At 27.2% G+C, this 24,917-nt stretch overlaps 1 protein-coding gene across 1 annotated transcript in view; it reads left to right on the top strand.

Moving 5' to 3' along the window:
- Positions 1-24,917, top strand: part of LOC132949759 (neurexin 1) — a 272,000-nt gene that overhangs the window by 216,107 nt on the left and 30,976 nt on the right. Inside the window, exons 5-9 of the mRNA XM_061020821.1 lie at positions 12,040-12,171; positions 14,295-14,458; positions 15,057-15,083; positions 18,644-18,802; positions 20,784-20,939. Coding sequence (XP_060876804.1) covers positions 12,040-12,171; positions 14,295-14,458; positions 15,057-15,083; positions 18,644-18,802; positions 20,784-20,939 — 638 coding nt within the window. The remainder of the gene's footprint in view (positions 1-12,039; positions 12,172-14,294; positions 14,459-15,056; positions 15,084-18,643; positions 18,803-20,783; positions 20,940-24,917) is intronic.

The raw sequence follows: 24,917 nt of genomic DNA, 5'->3' as shown, positions 1-24,917 counted from the left end.
TTTCACCGAAATATTATTCCACGCGATTCAAATGTATCAAATAAATTATAGCATAGGTAGTACATAGGTACATAGGTATACCAGTAGGTATGTACACAATCACAGAGTGAAGAATCAAGGTTATCGTTTTAACCTATGCAAGTTCTAAATGCCAAAATATGACCATTACAATGGATAAAAACACTTTGGGCTTTACGTCTGAAATTTCTGTATAGTGTCTACTGGTAAAAGGTCAAATCGTTAATTTTTCAAACGGAGTTTGCATTGATTACTTTACAACCTATTGTCAGGGACTTTTCTATTATACATGTTTCGTATTTTTACCGTACCCGGTAAAATTGAATGTCATTCAGTGACATGATTAATTTCTTGTGTATACATATTATATTTATACGTGCTAACAAGCTTTCTTGAGGTTTTTATTTTGTCTTGGTTCCGTAGCTTTTGTGTGCATATAGGTGCAAGACGTATACAATGTGCATGTACCTATAAAGCAATAAACAGGTACCTAGGTACGTACGAAAGAAAAATATAACGGACAAATCGAATGATTCCTTTTTGTTATTATTTGTGCATTCGTATATGACACTTGCCACATTATGATACGGCGTGTTATTGGTTTATACTTATATTTATTACAATTATAGCAGAATATAACACTGTAATATTTTGTAATGAAAACTATAGAGACACTCGTTATGAAAATATTCTCGATTATACAATTTTCCATTTTTTTTTTTCAAATGTTACTTATTTTAAATTTTTTATCATTTAGTTCGTTAAAAGTGACCTAAGACCTGTTTTATACAACTATATGATACATGAAGCATGGTAATTTACCTTTCATAAGTTTCTACATTTTAAACTTCAATCGTAATTAAAATGAAAATTTGAAATACAAAAATAATTTTAGATTATACGTATTATCATATAATATAATTTGTTAATGTGTACACTGTACACTGTTCAGAAAATAAAATGTTTAACCCATTTCATAAGCTTAAGAATTAAAACAAGTAAAATACATTATACCTATAATATGTATATGTAATATTATATTAAGGTAATAATTGCATTAAATTATCGAAACCAGGGACGATCTCAAAAAAAAATCATGGGGGGTGTAATTTTCAAAATTGCTGACTAAAATTTGAAATTCAAAATTTTTGTTAACTATTAAGTTATTTTCAGTTACATGCTATAAGCTTATAATTTCTATACTACCTTATGTTTCAATTTTTAGTTTGAAGTAAATTTGAAGTTGAAACTCAGAAATACCTAATTTATTATTTTTTTCTATACAACAAATATACAGAGTGTATCTTTTATGTCATTCTACGCAGGTTTTTTTAACAATAAATTATGGATCGATGATAAGGAATTTCGTTAGAACAAAAAAAGGCACGGGTTTCTTTATATTTAACAGGCAATTATTTATAACATTTTCAAAATTTTTCAACACGCAGTTGTCCTAATAATAAAATCGACTTTATTTTAGATTCTGAGCGAAGCGATGAATGTATTGATTTTACAATGATGTGTTTTTTTTTTTTTAATTTTTTTTTAATTTTTTTTTTTGTGTCTGTCATCAACTTTTAGGACAGTAAAAGTGCTTGGATTTTCTTTAACAGTAACTTTTCTGATAGGGAAGGGAATCTAGTTGGTACTTTGGGGGGTCAAAATGTGAATGTTTATATTAGCATTTTCTATACACCATAACATTTTCCAAATATTTTGACTTATTTTGAACTGTTTACGGACATTTTCAGTTTCCATTTTTTTTAGCTTTTTTTTCTATAAATATCAATAAAATTTTGTTTGTTGGGTAAAAAAGCGTGAAAATTTAATATAAGATTCCTGATATATCGTGGAAAAATATTTAAAATACATTGACCCAATTTTTTTTTATAAGCATTTAAAGTTCAAATTTTGACAAAATTTATCAAATTTATAATTTAATAATTATTTTGTAGTTAAAAATTTATAAAATGTTCAACTTTTATACCTAAGGATTGAAAATTGAAAACGAGGCTCCACGTAAAAAGGTTATTTATAAATTGCTTTATTCACAATAATATCATCAAATATACTTGGTAATATCATAGGCTGACTAACCACTTTCGCTCAGAACCGTTTTTCTTATACAATGATATATCATTGAATTCAAATTTAACACCATCCATTACAGTTACCCACTTGTAACCTACTGTACAGCAGAGTGACATCCACTTACCCACCTTTTTTCAAATGGTAACCACTATATTTTTTGATGGATTCCGGTAAAGCTTTTTTTCTGAACATTTTGACAGTCAAATGATCAATTTTGGTTCGCTAGGTATTATTAACTATAGTCCTCTGTAAGTCTGAAGTAAGTTTAGTATACTATGCATTAATACTTTTAACTGAAATACCTCATTTAGGTACAAGAGCTAAATAATTTTTTCTTATATAACTACCTTTTATATACTTAAATAGTTAAATCGGTAATCTAAAATGCTCAAAAAAAAATTGTTGGCAACCTAACCTAACCTAACCTACTATACCTACCTACTCAAATAATTTTTTTTTTTTAACTATTGAATGCATTAAAAAAATATATTTTGGGTAATGAAGATGGGCACCCAATGGACCGTTCCCCCCATCTCCTCCTTAATTAAGGATTGCAGATTGTTATTAACAGTTGTACAGACATCAAACACACACATTTTATACGATACAAGATAATCGGTAATCATCGTCCGTTGATGTTTTATATTATATATTATAGTATATCCCCAAAATAAAATATTACGTTTCCTAATAAAATGTTGACGATAAGCAAAATGTCAATATTAATAATAACTATTATTATTAAAAGTCGATTTTACAAGTTTTATTTATAGATACAATATTTAAAAGATTATAAAATAAAAAATAAAATATTTTGAATGATCGAAATGTCAAATAATCCAAATAGTTATCAAATAAATAACCAATATGAATGTAGGTAGTAGGTACCTAATCTTTTAATAAGACTATTAACATAATATATTGTTTAAAATCGTGATATAAAACAAAATAATATTATTGTTAATTTTTGAAAATTATTTATTATATTTTATTTTTTTTAATGAAAAGTAGGTATAATATACTACTAGTAAGTATAATATAGTTGTAATTAAATACTTATAATAAGATAATTATTACACTAATTAGCTTTTAAAAATCTTTGATTAATCAATATTCAATATCATGTACCTAGTCGTTAGTAATATTGTAATCTGGGGGATTTTTTTCCGGGATTATTCGTCGGGAGTTTTTTTCCGGGGATTTTTATTCCGCAATTCACTGTCTCTGTAGTTCATTTAGTTCAGTGCATATTCATTAAAATTATGTATAACAATCTTACCAATATACCGACATAAATCGTTTCCTTCAAACAAACACAGACATACAGCTAATGATATTTACCATATTTTATCATAGGTAATATAAAATAATTGTAAGGTTTAAATAAAAATTAGATAATTACATTTTTTCCCCCAAAAAAAAGTAAGAAATACAGTTTAATTTTTAAAGATTTATTATTATTTTAGGAAACAAATGAATAATTTATTTTGCGGAGGCTATTACAAGTTTTGCGGGGCAAAGCTCCCAGCCCCCCCCCCCTAGTTGCGCTTATGGTTATAAGCAGTTCATTAGGTTTTTATCTTTTACCGACTGCCGATTCTTGTAGTCTCGGTATACTTTTGTGAATCCGCTCCATAACTCATTACGAAAATATTGAGTTATGACAATATTAACAATATTAAAAATATATTATTTAATAATATTTAAACAATTTATTTAATTTTCCTTTCCTCGTCTTAAAAAAATTGGTTTAATTCAGGTGAAAATAAATTCCATTTTGCCAACTGAAAATCGAATATTGCCGAGTAGGGGTTGAACACCCCCCCCCTCCGATGACCCTCCTTCGGTTCGTCCCTGATCGAAACAATAAAACAAACTCCTTTAGTGAAGTTTTAAAATAATACGATAGCTATTTACAAGTCATAATAAAGGGTCTATATGTAAAAAGTCTAAATTAAAATTATAAAATAGGTTTAATGTAAGTTCAAATAACTTAACAAAAGGGTTCAAATATACATTTTTTAAATAGGAGTTATTTATTATTTAATTAGGTTTTCATTGTGTTAAAAAAAGCAGTTTACCATAGTTACATTGTATTTTAACACTTATCTAAGTAAGTTTTTTATATGTAGGTAGGATTTAACTACATACTTAATTTTACAACATGTGCAATATAATATATGGTATAATAACTTGATTAGCCTTTAATACCTAAATAGCTTTAAATAAATAAAAACAATGATATAATTAAAGGAAACTTACCTACTTGTAAAGTTGTATACTTGTATATCAGTTTAAAAAAGTAAAACAAAGATTTATTATTATTTATTTGCTTAAAATTTTTGAAAAATTGTATTCATATCCATTATTACTGGTTAGACGCTTACTTATATACATATACAATAATGCACATTTGACATGATATTTTGTACGATATTTCTATTTGATATTTTTTAATAGACAAAAATATCTGTAGATATTTGTAATTTTATCAACTTTGGCAATTATCTATAGGTAATTATACAGGGAAGGTTTGAATAAGGTGTCCGCTGTTTAGAGGTGTCCGACAGAGACAGTTTCACTGTATAATATGTATACGTACATGCTGCAAGTCAAAAATATTCTTAAGTTATTTCAAGACTTTTTTTTTCTAGCAGATAATAATAAAGTCAGCAGTCCTCTTTTAAAACATTTTTTTCTTAAATAACTATTATATTGGGAAAGCTGGGACAAACAAATGTTGACTAAATATTACTTCGAGAGTAGCCAATAATAAAACTTATTCATAAAATTAAAATATAATCATTTTTCATACTAATATAACCATCATATTATTTTTATTTGATTCAAATCTGTTCTATACTATATTAGAATGTGGGCCAGTTCATTCAAAGTTCAGATTCCGTGGTGAAACTTTTTCAATCTAAACTGGAGCTATTATAATGTTTTATAACTTTTATTAAAATACATTGTTTGTTTGAGATGGAATAAACAAGGGACGTTGCATTGAGGTTTATTAAATTACTTCATGTTACTTGATCATTTCACATTTGTAATTGCCTTTAAGTATTTTTCGTTGTTTCAAATTAGAGAATTTATTGACTCACAGCGATCGGAATCGATCATTTTTTCCACAACTAGTTATATGTTGTTTCAGATGTGGTGTGCAAAGTTCGGATACGTATCTCGTTTGCATAATATGTGTTTGTGAGTTATGACGGTCAGTAGTTGTCGTTTTCTCCACTACATTTCTACACCGATTGGCGAGACATTGGAGTCTATTTGGTATTCGATTATTTCGTATATAATAACTAACCACGTGACCGTTTTCGAAGGACCACTCGTATTTTTAACAATGCTTGTTGTTCAGAGTGATTGGTGATCCGACGATATAGAGCTGTATGCAAGTTAAGTAGGTGTCCTAGGGTCCGACGGTCTTAGTAACGATGTCATCGCGTACAATATAGGCAAATACTGCAATGCTCCGACATTTTAACACTTGGTAGTAGATACTAAAATTAGTTTTGGTAGTACTTTTTTGTTGATGTCCCATATTATATTAATTATCACTCCCATCTCCCCTAGCATGGGACCCCACACACAGAGAATAATGATATGCCTAGAACATGTTTAAACTTCAAATGCCACGATACCCAACCATCAAAGTACCTAAATTACCTATTCGTCCGGCCAGGTTAGGTATAGGGATATAAACAATACTTTAGCATAATGTTAAAAAAAAATAATAATAACTGTACATTACCTTATATGCACATTCGAATTATCTCGAACATTGTCTAATCATGTGACATATTATTATTTGTGATAAAAATAAGTAATAACACATATTATGTTTATTTCTATAAATATCGATACAATTTTTCCACTTGATCAGTAAGTTTTAAAATTTAATACAAGGTTTATTTTTAAAATGAAATACTTAAAAGGAATAATTTACGTACTAAATGATTATAATCTTCGATGTTCTTTCACTATTTTTTCAAAAGAATCACATTTCCTATCAGATTGAATTTTTTTTTTTTTTTTAAGGCAACCTTTATATTTATGACATGTTTATGTATACATTTTGGTTATTGAACCAATAGTTTATTGTTTGAAAGAATTTATAGTTTGGATTCCCGGAGTGGTGCTCCAACATTTCACGAGATGTACCATATCATAATATCGCCACATCACTCCTGTTACCCAAATTTGAAATGGTCATGTATAAAAAAATGTAGATTCAATATATTCTTAGAAATATAAATATTGTCATAGATTAATAAATAAATAAAATAGTATAAAATATAGGGTTATCGTTTATAAATAATTAAAATAGGTACTTCAAATACCGTAAAAAAAAAATAAAAAAATATGGTAATAAAGTATTTTTATTTGAAAAAAGAAAAATTTAGTATTGTCGCGTGCACCCGTCTTACAGGAAATGGTGACAGGATAGAATGATGGTAATAGTGGCAATGATCAACAATTTGGGGTTGAAGATGTTATTTTTATTAAAAAAATGCAAAGACAAAATTGAAATTTATACTGTTTAGATTATTCTATTTAACGAAGAATACTGGTGTCTTAGAAAATAAGTGGTTGCTCGAATATTTTCTAAGTCCGAAATACGTTTTTAACGAAAATAATCTAAGTCAAAATGAGAATAGTGATTACCAAAGAGTCGAAGAGGTACAGGAGTGCGTACGTACAATGGCAAGATCACGTCTGAATAATGAGCAGCTCCCAGGGCTCCTATACATATAGTCCTATCCCCTCTCTTTACTAGATTCCTGGCGGACTGCGTCGTTAGTTCTCACAGTCCGTGGGGCCTTCCATAATTAGATGGTTGACTATTTCATAGTGCAAACACTGACCTATGACTCAGGGTTGCAGATTTGCCTTTGGTCGATGCGGGGGATCGTTATAATAAGTGAGTATACTCACGGCCGTCTTGTCACAGTGCTAAGATCTAATTCATATAAACTACTACTTGTCGAAGAGTTCTCACAGATATCTTACCAGCTCGGGTTTTGTCATCTGGCCGTTGGCAGATGCTGAGGCTGTTGCTAACAATTATAATATTGCTCTCCCAGGATCTTGAGTGCAACGCTGACATCATCTCGACTATCTATGTGTTACTATAATATATTAGATATTGTATATTATAACTATGTGTTGGGGTGGAGTAGAGGGGTTCGTACGTAGCAGTATATGCCTAAATGGGTGGATATTTAGGGACTAAGGGTGTTAAGTCCCACAGGATGTTTTTAACCACCAAAATGTTATGTCCGTTACAACATTTAAAATATAAATAGATGTATAACATTGAAAATAAACTAATTATCACCTATCGTTTATTAATTTGCTTAATTTATGCTGTAAGTTGAAATCCTGCTTAATTTTTACAATGAGTAAAAATATAAGTAGGAGTATTAACTGAGACATAGAATGAAGGTAAAACGTTAAAAAAAATCAAATTGTATGTGAAAAGGTATCCACACACTACACACAAGTTGTTTTTTTCTTTAACTTTTAGCAGCTGTCTATCAGCACAATCCTATTGTGCCGGCGGGGAAGCTCAAAAGGCCATTATTGTAATCAGACTTAACACCTCTTTATCTTATTTTTTTTATGCACGATAACTACGTTAATGTTCCCTTCAATTTTATTACTTTTTTTTGAAACTTTATTCAAATGTATGTGACTCACGGTTTTTTATCTGCTTAAACAAATGTATTTATTACTAATGCAACGTAATTATAGTGTTTTGATACATTAAACACTTTTTAAGTTATGCAACTGTACACATCTTATAAAGTGAAGAAAAATAGTACCTACACTAATTATTTTAATCTTAAAATAATGCATTTTTCTTTTGTAAATAATGAATTCGTATAGTGTTAACCACTGGTATTTATAAAATGCAATAATTTCCTAATTATCCTTGAAGAATTTATTTTTTATTTTTGTAATGCTTAATGCTATATATTAACATATTTTTAGTAGAGGTCATAATAAAACAAAATTTGCATATATTCAAAATATTGTTTATTTTGATAAAAGTGCAATTACTAGTTTGTATTTACGTATCAATATGATTAATTAATTGAATAATTAGTTCATAAAATATTTTATTAAATTGTGGTATGCACCTAACCAGGGCCTGAACTTTTATAATTTTATCGACTTAAGTTTAGGTTTCCATTCTCAAAAATCCAAAATTGCAGTTCCGCTTCTGGTTTCGGTTTTAAAAAATATCAAGTTTTATTTTCGGCTTCGGTTAATACCGGTTTGAACCCATTATATTTGACTTTGGCTTTTTATTTTATTTTTATCAATAAGTACTGTATAAAACAATTAACATATTAAGAATACCTCTATTTAATGGTAGGTACCTTGACACGGTAGCCGGTAGTCGTAGCCATAACTGCGTCAACCCATAATTGTAACTAAGTGTAGGTACCAATTTAGAGTTTAGGTAATAAAATATCATTAACTATAAAACTATAAAAGATATATTATTATATTCAATAATTTACTAACTGTTTATGGAAGTTTCACTATACCATTGAATTCTAAACATTGTAAAATTTCAAAAAACATAATTGGCATATAATATATAATATAAACCTAAATTATAATATATTTAAAACATATCTAGGTATTCCTACCTATTTTATTAGTTAATAATATTTAATTTTTAAACTGATAGAAGATACCCACATTAGGTATTTAATATTATAACTGCAGCCCTGTACGCATATTAGTTAGGGAACGATTATAAGACAACTTACTCTAAAACACTAATAAACGTACAAATTGTTATTATTTTTAAAAATTCTACATTAGTTATTGCAAATTGCGATTTGCGATTCAATAATAACTGAACGCGGATAGGTACCGGGCCTGTTAGTTGTTATAGATTACATGGAAATTAGAATTTGGATTTTTTTTATGAATTTATTTTATGACGATTCTGTTGTACACATAAAAAAATTCTTATTTCTTAGTACTGATAAACTTTTATAGATCTATTATTTTATAATTATATGTTATTACTAATAAGTAGTAATAACTAACTTTATAATTATAAATATTATACCTACTACTATAGATAAATATCAATTGGATTTTGGAACCGAAAAAACCAAAAAAAACCTCTACATCAAAATATAGGTTTTGGTTTCGGTTCCTAAAAAAATGTATTTAATGGTTCCGGTCCCAAGATTTTCAAAAATGTTTGGTCCAAAACCGGTCAATTTCGGTACGGTTCCAGTCCCTGCACCTAACATGTATTGATCGTCTGACTTTTAGAAAAAAATGTGTATTATGTAGTTAGTATGGCATTGTATTATGATGATCAAATATTTTTATATTAAGTCATAATTAGTATCAGTGTTTTAATTCATAGCGTAATTTAAGTTTTATGCAAGACAATATCAGTTTTAAAAAAGGTGGGTAAGTGAATGTCGCTCTGCTGTACAGTAGGTTACAAGTGGGTAACTGTAATGGATGGTGTTAAATTTGAATTCAATGAATAATATCATTGTATAAGAAAAACGATTCTGAGCGAAAACGGTCAGTCAGCCTTTGATATTACCAAGTATATTTGATAATGTTATTGTCAATAAAGTAATTTATATATAACCTATTTACGTGGAGCCTTGTTTTCAATTTTCAATCTTTAGCTATAAAAGTTGAACATTTTATAAATTTTTAACTAGAAAATAATTATTAAATTATAAATTTGATAAATTTTGTCAAAATTTGAACTTTAAATGCTTATAAAAAAAAATTGGGTCAATGTATTTTTAATATTTTTCCACGATATGTCAGGAATCTTATATTAAATTTTCATGCTTTTTTACCCAACAAATAAAATTTTATTGATATTTATAGAAAAAAAAACTAAAAAAAATGGAAACTGAAAATGTCCGTTAACAGCTCAAAATAAGTCAAAATATTTGGAAAATGTTATGGTGTATAGAAAATGCTAAAATAAACATTCACATTTTGACCCCCCAAAGTACCAACTAGATTCCCTTTCCTATCAGAAAAGTTACTGTTGAAGAAAATCCAAGCACTTTTACTGTCCTAAAAGCTGACGACAGACACAAAAAAAAATTTAAATAAATTTAAAAAAAATTAAAAAAAAAAACACACATCATTGTAAAATCAATACATTCATCGCTTCGCTCAAAATCTAAAATAAAGTCGATTTTATTATTGTTACAACTGCATGTTGAAAAATTTTGAAAATTTTATAAATAAATGCCTGTTAAAAATAAAGAAACCCGTGCCTTTAGTTTTTTCAATATAATACTTTATACCCACTCGCTTGTTGGATAAGTAGATATTAGGTACAACATTATTTAACGTATGTTATTTTACTTAAAACAAAATAAATGTGTTAGCACTTCCTTATTAATAAGTATTTATAAGTTATTAACATATCAAAATAAAGGTTCTCCTTAGATGTTGATAGGTTAATAATATTAAAAATATATGTCAACTTAATAGGTATATAATTGAAATAGAAAATTGAGAGTTAATGTATTTTGTAATTAAAACTATAAACAACTAGACTATTATAATATATTATTAAGATATGTTTATTTCCCGGTAATAAAAGCATAAAATATTTTAAGTAATAAATGTAGGAAAATGTGCAAGAATATTATTGACAAATGTTTGTCATTGTGTGAGTAGTGAATGAACTTTAGTGTGTGTAATCCATTATCTGGGCCATATCGTATTATCGTAAAAAAAACCGTTAAAATCGGTACAAAATAGCTATAAACGGAAGATTAGTTTATGTACTTTCCGATGTCCGATTATTATTTTAAAAAATATGTATGAACTCATCATCTCCTTTACTAGGTTATGTAGGAAAAATAATTTATGTTTTAAAACTCAATGTAAATGCATAAAATAAAAATATTTTCATAATTTATTTAAATTTTAACATATTTTTAAGCCTTATTGAATACAAAAATCAAAAATCTGTTTCCTACATAACCTAGAAGAGGAGATGATGAGTTCATACATATTTTATAATAATTGAACATCGGGAAGTACATAAACTTCTGCTTATTGGTCTAAAACTACAAACAATACGGTGTGCTCCAACAGCTTTAAACGAAATATACATTTGGGATATTAAAAATATTTTAAAAGTATACCACTGTCGATAGAAAGAAATATTTTACTTCTGATGAGCGCTAGACGACTTTTTTTTTATATTGAAACTATAATATTCCTACACAGTTATTTATAAGCCACAATATCGTAAGTATTTAGAAAATCTATGATCAGTAAATTCATGAAACTTCAGAGTTCAAAATAATAAAAACATAAATTAAACATTTGAATTCAATACATTATACACCATACTAAGAAAAAATAATTAGTTAAAACAATATGTAATTTAAAAATTGAATTGTTTTTATTAATTATCAATAGTTCATAATAAAAATATCTAGTTTGATCTGAATAACTGTTCAAAAACTAAATAATTCAAACGAGTAAAAATAATGTATCTAGTTTAATAATTATTATAAAACATTTTCTATTGTTTGGAAAATGGTAAACTTGCAACTTTGATTACACGTTTTCCGGTTTGAAGTTGCTTTTATGACAGAAATTATTGCCCTGTATAAAACTATGCAACAAAAGATACAATTTCAAATATTTTTATTTATTCTGATAACATGATAAAAACAAAGCCCCCAGCCCAAAAATAGAAGTAATTCCAAAGTGGTTTTGACCATTTTTATGTATGTCGTGTTCTGCTAGTGGTTTTAATTACCACTGGCACTTAAAATTATTAGGGATTTTTTTCCTGTATCATATTACAATTCAATATTTGTTAATTAGTTTATTATTTTTCAAAATAGTAATCAGAATTTTATTTTTTGTTTTTCACAGATAAGGTAATGGCAGAAGCTTCATTTACTGGAGGAGAATTTTTGAAATACGCATTCGATGGTAACACTGAAGGAGATTCATTCGTATTGCATTTCAAAACTAAAAAAACAGCTGGACTACTTTACCACATGGGTAAGAATACATTTTCTGTTATTATTATACACTTAAAAACATTAATTTATCATTAAAAATAATATTATGTAAGTATTTGTATACTATTAAATTTGTAAATAATTAGATTCTGCATATTTTAATAACTTGTAACAATTTACTAGTTAGTAGCTAATAAAAATGTAAAAGGTATTTTTGAAAAAAATATTTCAAATATTTAATAACTTTGGATACCACTTGCTGTGAAATTGATTATGGGAAATATTATCGATGTGATGTAAAAATTAAATTCAACATAATATGAAATGTTAGTTAATTAGTATTACTGTTGCTAAATATTAAATATTTTTATAATTAAATGTAATGTTTCAACATTATTTACTTTGATAATGTATGAAAAACTAATCATGATAAAAGTGGATTCTTAACATTTATAAAATAAGAAATTTTCATTTGATAATATTGAATTCAAATTACCTACAATAATTGTACTTGTTGGTGTATTATTCCTTAGAAATTAAAACTTAGCTTAATAATAGTGTTTGTGAAATTATATAAAGAACGTTATATTACATCGTTTTTGTGGTTAACCAGTTGTTCTCTTCTATTTCATAACGTTTTCCTATCGAATGTAGTTTATTAATGTGGGCGGTCGTGAATAATAATGTTTAAATAAGGTTCAAACACTTGTAATAAATCACAACTGTTGTAAACAACACTGAATTTTATAAATATCGGAAGATAGAATCCTACAAAGCTTCAGGAACGTAATAATGAGTACCTACCTAGAATATTGTTTTTTCGATTTTCATTATTTACAAACACTTTTTTACGTCATAAATATAAATTATAAAAGCTGAGATTCAAATAATATACCTAACATTTGATAAATAATAACAAGTCTGGTGTACTACCCACGACTGTATGGATAGGTACCTTTTACGTAATTTATATTATGAACAGACGTTAAACATCAGTGCAAACTCACACAAAGAGACCGATGTTATGTATCTCGTCCTGAGACTGGCTGCGTGACATGACGTGACTTATCAGTTTTTCGGCGAGGCATTTGAATAATTTCACCATTTTTTAAGGTGTCGAGAGAAAGCATGCAAGTGACTTAATATTATGTGACCGTTTAAAAATCAAGTATAAACTATACATCAATTAGGTGTGCTTACGTTTCTAATGTTCTCATAAAAATATAAAATATATAAAATGCCTCAGCATGTTTAAATACAACAAGCAAAGTCTTCACACAAACCTTTGTTTAATATAATTGTCAAATAACATAGCTACCAACTACCAATCCAAGTGATTACTGCAATACAATTTCCACTAATCAAAGTGTAAAGCACTTGCAACCAAAAATCAATATCTTATTTAACCGAATTAATTTTTGTCTTATTAAATCATCTCTATTTATCGATTAACAAAATTATATAATTACAGGTTAATTTAAAAATTTAAATAATTAAATACGAAAATGCAATTTTAGATAAATAGTTGGTAAGTAATATGAATTAGTATATTATGTGCAAGATTAAGTGTTAATAAGCATTCCTTTTATTTACTATTTTTTTATTTAATTATCAAATATGTATTAAAAACCATTTTTTGTTCGTATTAAAAATTATCAACTATCTTTTTCCAGTAGTAATTGAATAAATAACTAATAATTAAAGATCAAATTATAATATCTTGTGTCAAGTTTGTTGTTAATTACTGTGTGTCAATCACTCAATCACTGGTAGAGTGATAATATTATTTTAAATTTAAATGTTATGGTAAATATATAAAAAACAATTCTGAGTAGACCGGTTAACTAAAACCATTGTCGATTTTTTTTTTTCAAAAATTAAGTGCTTATAACTTTTAAACAAGTACAAATTATGAAAACAAAAATATATGTTATACGTGGGTATTCACATTATCATAAAAAAATATTTAATGTTATTTTTAATATTTAATAGAACCGTAATACCAAAGAATGTATACTAATCTTTATTAGTACTTAACTATACTGCAATAGTCATTATTTTTACAACGCACTTTAGAATATTCGACGTTTATGGCTACATAATCACGATTATTTTAACAATATCAAAAAGTGATTATAACAACTGTATATTTTTATGTTTCAGGAGACGGCTCTAGTAACTACTTAAACGTGGGTATCGTAACTGGTGGTATTACAGTGACGATGAGAGTGGGAACGGGCTCATTAGATATGTTTATCAAGCCAAACAGAATACGGTTTGACGATAACCAATGGCATAAGATATCAGTCACACGCAAAGTACAAGGGGTAAAGGATTTTAATTCTCAATAATGCTCTTTAGATTTTAATTACTACGGCAGTTTGTTCATCCGTCAAAACTATACTTTCTAATTTTGAAAGTGGTTGTCAGCAAACGATAAGAGGGCAATGGGCAATAGATTAGTATACGACTTCCATGAAATATTTAAAAGCGTGTTTCCTTCTTAAATTATAAAAGAAATTATATTGGACAAAGAACAATTTAGAAGAAAATTTAAATTGAAAGTTGAAAGTTTATTAACGAATATAGTATTGAATATAAAATATAAATATTATAATAGTGACTTCGTTTTAAATTAAATGTTCGTCATATACAATTTTAAAACATTTCTTGCATTTTCCTGACATTTTTAAATAATATTTTAATACTATAATTTGTAAGATGACCTCGGAAATATATTATAAAATATGTATCATTTATTTTATATTATGTTAATGGTTCATACTTTTTTATATTACAACAATAAGTAAACACTGTGTATAAATTGTAAAAATAGGTTAGATAAGATAACTAATATCTAGACAATGTTTCTATAAGTCTGTAATATTGTCATTAACTAATCATCACTTTATGTTTTGTTTTTAGATATCTGCAGTCACCAGTTTTTGCAAGGTTTGTATTTTTTGAACAGATATAAAAAGTGCTATTGCTATCTGTAAAATACCAAAAAAAGTAGGTCATTATATTGTTATAAAAATGATTTCGAAAATTTTACCAAAAGTTATAATTACCTATACGAAATAATAGTATAAAATCCATTTTCCATTACTTCCTAACAAAAAGATACTTTGAACAATTTACTGAAATCGTTGTAACAAGTTGGCTATAAATTTGCTCCATTACTCATTAATTTGTATTCAGCAATGTATTATGCAGGGACAATTTGAATAAAATAAGGACAAAAATTACTTTTTACTAGGTAGGAAATTTGTTTACTACCTAACGTCTATTCTGCTGTATATGTGTTACATCGGATTCATACACATAATGTCATAACTCATATAGGTAGTCATATAATTGTACTTATGCATAAGGTTGAATTCATTGTTAGCTTATTGTTCAATAGCATTACATAAATTAATACATTTAGGTATATGATATTTAAAATAAATAAAAATCGTTTCGAGAAATAAAAACTTACCTTAACCTTCTACTGTAGATGTTTTTTAGATGTTTAAAGATTTCGTCGGTAAAATAGTTAGGGAACGTAAAAGATAAATCTACTGCAAAAATACCTAACAGTTAAATTCCATGTCCCTACTACACGTACCAAATATGTTCACAACTAACTCTCTTGTTTTAACCACTCAATATATTATAACCAGTATTATAATTATTAATCATGATCTTAAATGGATTATAAAGCAATAGAAAAATACAGTTTTTTATACGTGTACCGAAGTACCTAATTGAATTTTAAATTATAAATATCAAGAAAATAACTAAGTAAATTTAAGATATTGTTGGTTCAAAGATAAATTATTAAAAAATATTAAATTGAGTCTGGTGGAATCTCAAGAAGATTATTATAATATGCTAAATAACGTCTTATAATGATCTCGATTAAAAAAATAAAATAAAATAGTTTATTATGTTCATTGTTATCGTAAAAAACTTGCTTAACCAACATTATGAATTAATCCGTTAAACTGTAACCTTAGAGGTTTAGTGTATTAACCAAATTGTATTTAAATTATCCGCTGAAAATTAAACTTTGGACTAATTACTATACTATTTGTAAATTAATAATGTAGGTACACCGTTAAATATTAAATTTTAATATTTTTTTTTTACTTTAATTGTAGATTTTAAACTAAATAAATATCTACAGAAATAAAACTATTTATGTGTATAAAAAAAAACATAAACTATGAATAGCAAATAACAAAAATTATAAATATTTTAACAGGTGAAATGTAAAAATCAGTTTATTATACACGTTTAATATAGTTTATAGTCAACGTCAATATTTATAACAATTTTAGCTGAAATTGATTTTGTTAGAAATACCAAAATCACAATTTATTATAATAACAACAAAAAATTATTCGTTAAAAATAACCAGTTATTAAATTCAAGGTAGCAAGTACCCTTGGAAATATCTTAACTTTGAAATTTTGAATAGAGTCTACCCTGAGGAATTGTGGTTGCCAGTGGCCACATCAAAATGTAAATTTATTGAATAAAGTATAGGTAGTGTGAATCAACATTTATTTTCACGATTTACAAATAAAATAGAACAAACAAGTTCATTACATTTGATTTAAAAATCGAACGTTTAATTATTAATTCGGAAAAATTTAACAAGCCTTACACAAATAAAATATTATAGGTAGACAGTGTCAATACTGTCAAAGTTTACACAACGCCAACCAAATAAATACTTTAAACAAAATAAATTAACGGGTCTCTAGAATAGAGAAATAGAGAACGGAAGATAAATGTTTGTGAATGGGCGTGAAATGTATGATGCTATTATTTTATTGTCGTTTATGATTCACAATAATTGCGCGAAAATATGTACAAAAATATATGTGCAAAACCCGACTAGACGTTTTTAAGGAAACAAGTAAAGTTAATCGTTGTGCTTTATGTAAAGGAAAAATCTATTGTAGTACAAAAACAATAAAATCGAGATATTTTAATTGTAGTATAGTTCACTAAAAACGATCGTAAGTATCGTTAGATATTATGCATTTGAGTACAAAGAAATAATTATATTCATAACATGGTATTATTACAATATACTATTTCCTTGTTCCGTTTTTAGCAGTTATATAAATTAATTGTACCTTCAATATCTAATGGAATTATAATTTGAAACGAACTACTGATCATTAAAATGTTTTGTCGACGAATCGAAATTTAATTACTATGGAATAATTATACTTTCATACTGTTCATTTGAACGTGTAACTTGTATTTTGACGATGTGATTTGTTAAAATAATTGATTATGTCCCAATTAATATTAGGCGAACATTGTGTAAACTTCGTGTGTGTTTATAAACAATATTCTCGACGATTTGTTCATAAAGCATAATTGTTGTAAACTATTATTATTAACTAAATGTGAATATCATAATTTTAAATATTATTTATTTAAGACAGAATAAACGCTTTAAGCTAACACAATATGATGTATACTCAGAATCCACAATCGACGTGACTAGTTCTTTTTTTCGTACCTGAGCTTATTGGACCACCTTTGGTTCATTTTGCTAGTATATCCTAAGGATATGATTTTTCTTAGTATTATTATTTGCATTTTAATATAAAATATGTATTGATAATAGGTAGATATGGCGTTATAGATAATAATATGAATCGGGAATACAATTTTCGATCATTAATTTTTCCGGCAACTCAATTTATATTTCATCATAAGATGTCTTTCATTACCTAACTTATAATATTATAATAGTAAATAAAAAAAATTATAAATAAACAGTAAATTATATTATGTTAATGACCGTAAATTAAAATTGAAATTCATTACCATATTATATGTTAGTGTACTATTACATAGAGCACGCGTACTTTGCATAATACAATTTATGAATCCAATTTAATAAATAAAGGCTTAAGAACTTGGCACGCGTATTAACACATAAATATATACATATATCAACTGCATTTTACATTCCAATTTGAATGGAATTAAACGGAATTAGATTTATGTGAATTCCATTCCATTTGTCACTGAATATAATTTACCAAACCAAACTAACGTCTCCAAATTGTATGAGTCCCATTTGTATTACAATAATGATATTATTATATGATATAATTTTTGGGAGGATTTACAGGGTAATAGTTTTTATATGTAAAAAAAAACTTATAATAAATATCACCGTTAAGCCCAGCAGAAAGTAGCAAAAGTGTATATCAAAAAAAAAAAAAAGGGCTCAGAAATATATTTTGTATCCGGGACGGTGGCATTTAATAATTATGTGCACTGCAAGTTCTAAAATATAATAAAGTAATGATTCTAAATATCATGTGCTTATGTCGTGCAAATATGATTTATTACGAGCACGTCATCTTGGTGTAAGAACAAAAAAAAAGCAGTGCATTTATTTATGTCTGTATCCGCGTCGTCCCTATATATAACACTCATTTTATCACTAATATATATACCGTTATTATACGTATTTGCATTGTTTATTACAGCTGGCCGTGACAGTGGACGAGGTGTACGGCGAACAGGGGAGTTCTGCGGGCGCGTTTACGTCCTTGACCCTAGGATACTTATACCTGGGTGGCAGTGAGAACACCGTCGCGTTGCCGGGCACAAAAGCGAGCACAAACTTCGTGGGATGCATTCGAAAAGTAAAATTATTATAATATTCCACGGTACAATAACTTTACGTAATAATTATTATTGGTGAAACGGTAAACTCTGTTTATAAGTTATGATTTATAACGTTCGTTACAAACTATATTATTATTTTCGTCTTCAATTACGCACCAACATTTTATTGGGCAGGGAGACACTTTTCCCGGTCTGTTTTTCACGATTTTTTTTATATTCAAAAAGATATTTTTCTCAATACCATTTTTCCAAAAAGTTTTTTTCCTTGAAATCACATTTCCCGACACAAAACATAAACAATTTATAACTAGTTTTAAAATGTATAAGTATAACATGAAATTTAGTAAAAATAAATAAATAATAATACAATTTCAGAAATTAGATTGGGAATATTATAGATTAGAACCACATAGAGAATATGGCTGAGGTTTATAGAATCAAAAAATACTCCACCGATTTTGACGATTCACGGAAGGTTTAGATAATAGACTGTACCTACCACTTATTTAAGGGTGGCTTACCCTCATTATTAATAATATTAAAATTATAATCGCATATTTATTTATTTCTGTTTGAAATTGGTTCACGTAAGAAAATATAGTTACTTATAGCTTGCCGCCGCAGGTGGATCACCCATCTCGGTTTCATTTTGCCCCGGGCCACCCCATTAATACAGCTAGTTATAAATAAAAATTGTAGTTTACTATAATATTTTCCCATTGTTTTTAAAACGTTTCTTTTTAATATTTTTATTTTTTAGAATCAAATTACTATACTTCTAAAGTTTCTTATTTGGTTCTACATATTTTGAAATGTCATCAAGTTTAATAGAAAAAATGCTTTCCTTATAACGAATAATACAAATTACGTATCAGTGTTCAGTATAAATGTAGTATTCTGTTATACCACGTTATAAACAAGCCCACAGAAACACTCCCAATTAAATTTCATATGAAATAAATAAAAAATATTTTAACTTTTACACAATAACTGAATATGTTATTAAATTAATATTTAATTGATAAACAAAATAAATCATAATTGTCGTGTAACTATAATATTATGTATTAAACAAATATTACAATATTAATATATTATAAATTATTGTGTACTGTAGTTACAAAATGAAACGTTAACTTGCTTGGATATACTTTTATTGTCTACTACCTAGTTAATTATAACTGTATTTTGTATGAAATCCAATATTTTATACTACATATCACATATCACAAATCACAAATCACAAATGTACATTATAATTATTAACTAACTGTCAGTATTTATCATACTTTGATTGTTCTTGTAACAATAATGTGATATGTATTATAATTTATAATATTATTAAGGTATTTCATAATATTCATACTTGAACGACGGCGCATTAAATATGCAAAATTGATACATTCATGTCAAGACATATTGTGACCAACTGTTGGAAGTTCTTGACGCAATTTTATTTAAATATAATTTTCTTTTGACGTGTTGTTTACGTTAAAAATGTTACAAGGTCAACTTTAAAAATTATTTCAACATTGACTTAAGCAACCTAAAATACACATTAGATAAATATTGCATTGTTAAAATAATATTACGACTAAGTGTAAACGATATGTTGCGTGTAAATAATTTGCTTCAGAGGTTTTTAATGTTAGTCAGATGATTAGTAGGTACCTGTCCAACAATAAATTCCGTAATTTTGAGTGATAGATTTTAGTTTAAGAGTTAAAATTAAATGAAGAAAAAATATTTGATTACCTACTTTGAATTCCATATACTGTATTCATAGAATTTAACGTTGAATAATCAAAAAAAGTATCTATACTATTCGTTGGTACAATAATAAATTTTAACTATACGGTCGTAATAATACGTACCCAGGATTAATTTCAACTATTTAAACCACCTTTAAGCCAAAATTATTTAAGATCTCGGTGCCAAAATAATTATTTTTGGTGTATTAATTTGCGATCTTTGCGGTGTTTTAACTTACTTTTATAGGTGGAGTACACTTCCGATGGCGTAAATAAATACGATTTCTTAGAAATGGGAAAAACTGGCATTTCGACTATACAAGTATATGGCCGATTGCAATTTTCGTGCCAAGACTTTGGAATGGACGATCCCGTGTGCCTGTCTACGCCCCGATCATTCCTCGTAAGTAAAAATATTTTATTGATCTTAGAAAAGCCATATCACACTAGTTCGTTTTGATACTTCGTAAAAACAATATTAAATACATCATCATACGTTCTGTTTATCAAAATAATACCATTATTTATAACTAGAATTCATATTTTTGTTGTTCAGTGAAACCACATCATTCCTCATCATTAGTGTAGGTAATTAAAGTTACCTTTAATAAAATGATTAATGACGTACACATCTCCATCCATTGTAATTATAAAAGTGTTTCTATAAATATAATGTACCTATCACATTATTTGCTTTGATATCTAAATACGTACATTTTTACTGTTATTAAAATGTATACGAAATATGCACATTCCTATAATATATACATAACTATATTTTATAACTCTTGATTAATTTAAACGTATTGATGTAGTACATGTGCTGTATTATAAATATATTATATATAGTTATGATTTTTATAATTTATAATAAGTACGTGATGAGAAACATCAAACTTATTTTTGAATATTTAAATTTTGTATATTACCTACTTATTTTATAACATAAACTATTTTAATCTTCTGGTTACAGAACCCCCTCGGGCTGCACTACAGTGAAATAATGATAGGTTATTGTTCTAGTGTCAGTTAAATGTTAATTTTATTATTTAAATTTGGTTTTTAAAAAAATTAATACTTTTACTATTACATTGATAATATGTCTACTAGGTACAAAAATAAACGACTCACATTGAGATTAATTACAAATAATAATAATATCGCAAATTCATATGAATAACACGTCATGTCATACAACATACAACGTGAAATGGACGACATTTTCTATATTTTTTTATACTAATTATTATTATGACTTTTTTTCTTATGCATTAGCTAAAAATAGATATAATGCATTGCACAGTAGATTTAATACATAAATATTATATATAAAACGCTATGTCAAACACCACTACAGCAGTGGTGGTGGCAGCTGTCACTAATTGTTCGGAAACTATTAAGCCTGTGTTCATTCATTATTGATTGAGGCAACGTTATTAAAGAGCCATCCATTGTCGCCGTCCGTCTAGCACATATAACCATTATCCTTCATTTTATCGTCGTTCTAGAAACTAACGAGAACTAAAGGTATTTCCAATACGTCACAAACGTTTTGAGCTATTCTTGAAATGACAATATTTTTTTTCTGTCTTTATATTACGACTCAAATATTTGTCCAACCCGAGTGTATTAACACAAAGGAGATACATTTCTTCTTGAATTTAATTACAATGACCTAACCGGAAAATAAAGTTATGCAACGCCAAATGAAAATATTTAAGAAAATGAATTTATTAATATTGAATTCAATAACTCAATAACTTAAATACAATATAAGCCACAATTCAATTCTTCTAACATTAATTATATAAAATACTTGATGAAGTACAAATTCCGTTTTTTTATTTTTTTTTTTATGATTCATGAGAAATTTTAAGTCAATGATCATTCTTATTGGTTTCATAACACATACGTTTAGCTGCCTTATATCCCCGTTGTGTCCGTCCGTATAGTTACTGGTACAGTAGTACAGTCAATTGTTGGTTTGATAAACACAGTGAAATATATAGTATTCGGAACATTATTATTATAAGATTAGGTTAGATTGGTTAGCAGTTTGCCATGCGTTTCGATGTATTTGGCCCGTTTTTGGGTCATATGTCCGGATATACCTAACGAAAGTATCCATATCTAAGTAATAGGAATACAAGTAAATGTTGGTATTGCCATTATTATGTCTCTGCCTCGACTAACCTAGAGAATATGATACAATATATTAAAGTCAACACAAAGAATAGAAGTTGCAACAAATTAAACCGTCGGTAATATCAGACCGCAAAAAGTATATTATGCAGCCACCAAATTAATTGAAGTTCGTTTACATAAAAAATGCTACATAATCCTACAAAAATAGTGAATTACCGGCACCAGAAACTGCATTTTATAATGTTTTACTAATATACTTATTCCAGTGTGTCAGCCTTCTTATCGGTGTAATATTTACCAACTGGATAACCAAACGAAAGATATCAAATTCTAAATTAATTTAAAGAACTTCACTTAATGAGTGTCGATTTTAAAGATATAAATATAATATATATAATATAAAATATTTATAAAATATGTATTAATTTCACATTATATAAACCGTCTAAATAATCTAAAATATTTATCATTGGCGTACTTTAAAAGTTAGTATACATTTTCAAGACACAGCGAGGTTATACAAATATACAATAATAACGATAACCTCAATTATGACGAATAAAGGGTGGTTGATTCTTCTAGTAACAATCGTATAAAACATTGCATTATCACCGAGGTTAAACTCGCGGGCTAATGAAAAAACGAAATTCACCTAAAGTGATTAGTTTTTGACGTTACAGTTTCAATAAAGAAACCGCACATTATTATCGTGAAGTACTATTACGTTATAATATTATCCTTGCCATAATGCAACAGTGGAATTTTTTGATGTTTATTACAAACAAAAAGTAAATGCAAATAAAACAGCTATTATGGAAGGAAAGAGAATAATAAATTAATGATCATAAATTAGAAGAAGCCATGCATCTAGCACAATCAGGTATTGAGGTGAAAAAAAAGGCGTATCATACCTAAACAGGCCTACATATTAATATATTATGTAGGTAATTATGATTAATTTACAGAATATTACTAACTTGCATTAGACCATAATTAAATAAATAATTTTGGATTACATACTCTTGAAAATGCAATTCACTTACTGTTATTAGGAAGTGCCTGAACAGAAAAAAGGTTTACCTTAAAACGCGTATACATAAATGTTTGTTCCTATCGTTAATAAGAATTTACAGCAAAATAGTTCATGCAAATCTTGATAAAGCATCAGTTGTTATGTGGCGCTAACGTATGCAGTTTTTTATATTTTTGGACAAACATTGCATACTGCCTTTAAATTTTCAATAAATAGAAACGAAGTAAAAGTGTTTACGGCAGATGTTTCTATTCGAGGTAGGTATATAGTTATTTCAGACGTAAAAGTAGATATAATTTATGAAATATGGTCGTTAAAAATGTAATGCAAATGTTCCATAAAATATTATCAGACAAAACCATTGGTGAGAAGAATCTATTATTTTAGTAGGATATTTTAATCAATTGCGACCTGTTTTAGATAAACTTGTATGAACACAGAAAAGTCTAGTTTTGTTAGATTCTGATTTTGCATGCCATTTTGGCACTATTTTAAACTTTAAACCAAATTCGTTTAAAATTTAAATAGAATTATATCTTATTGTTTAAGCTATGTTTAGTAACCAGGAATTTAGCTCTATCGCAGAGTGGGCTTTCCTAACTTGGTTAAAGTTGGCAGAAATAGAGTTTTAAAACGTTCCTTCAAATTTTTCAGTTTAAAAAGTAATTGGTATCAAGTATATTCTTCAAAGTATATTTTTTCTTGAAAATATACAATTTACCAAATCATATAAATGTCTGTTTAAAAACGTGCAGTTAAATTTCATCACTTTTTTTAGATTCTTTAATACGTGTTAAATTGGTATAATATGTTCGATCGTCTCTACAAAATACTTGCAGAAATTATAAAGAATAGATTACTGTTTTTTGAACTCAGACGTTTTCTATATTTTAACTTTTAAGAGTTGTTTGTTAACGTAAATAGTAATTACAACTATGCAAGATGTTTAAGATGAATATCATTATGATATATTTCTGACTTGTTATTTAAGAGAAATATTAGCTGAGATTCTTAAGTGGAAACTCTTGAGCCAGTAACATATGTCATTAGTGCAGCGATTTCTTTCGTTATTACCACAACTGTAGTTGCCCCTAGTTTTAATATTATCCTGCTTAACCTCCCAGTAGGTAGCTCTTAGAACCGTCCATAATATCAGCATCGGGTATTCTCTGTAAATCCTGTTGGCAAGAAAAACCACTTAGG

The sequence above is a fragment of the Metopolophium dirhodum genome, chromosome 1, assembly GCF_019925205.1.
Source record: "Metopolophium dirhodum isolate CAU chromosome 1, ASM1992520v1, whole genome shotgun sequence".
NCBI classification, from domain to species: domain Eukaryota; kingdom Metazoa; phylum Arthropoda; class Insecta; order Hemiptera; family Aphididae; genus Metopolophium; species Metopolophium dirhodum.
Note: the sequence above shows the minus strand (reverse complement) of the source record. Positions and strands in the feature narration are given on the sequence as shown.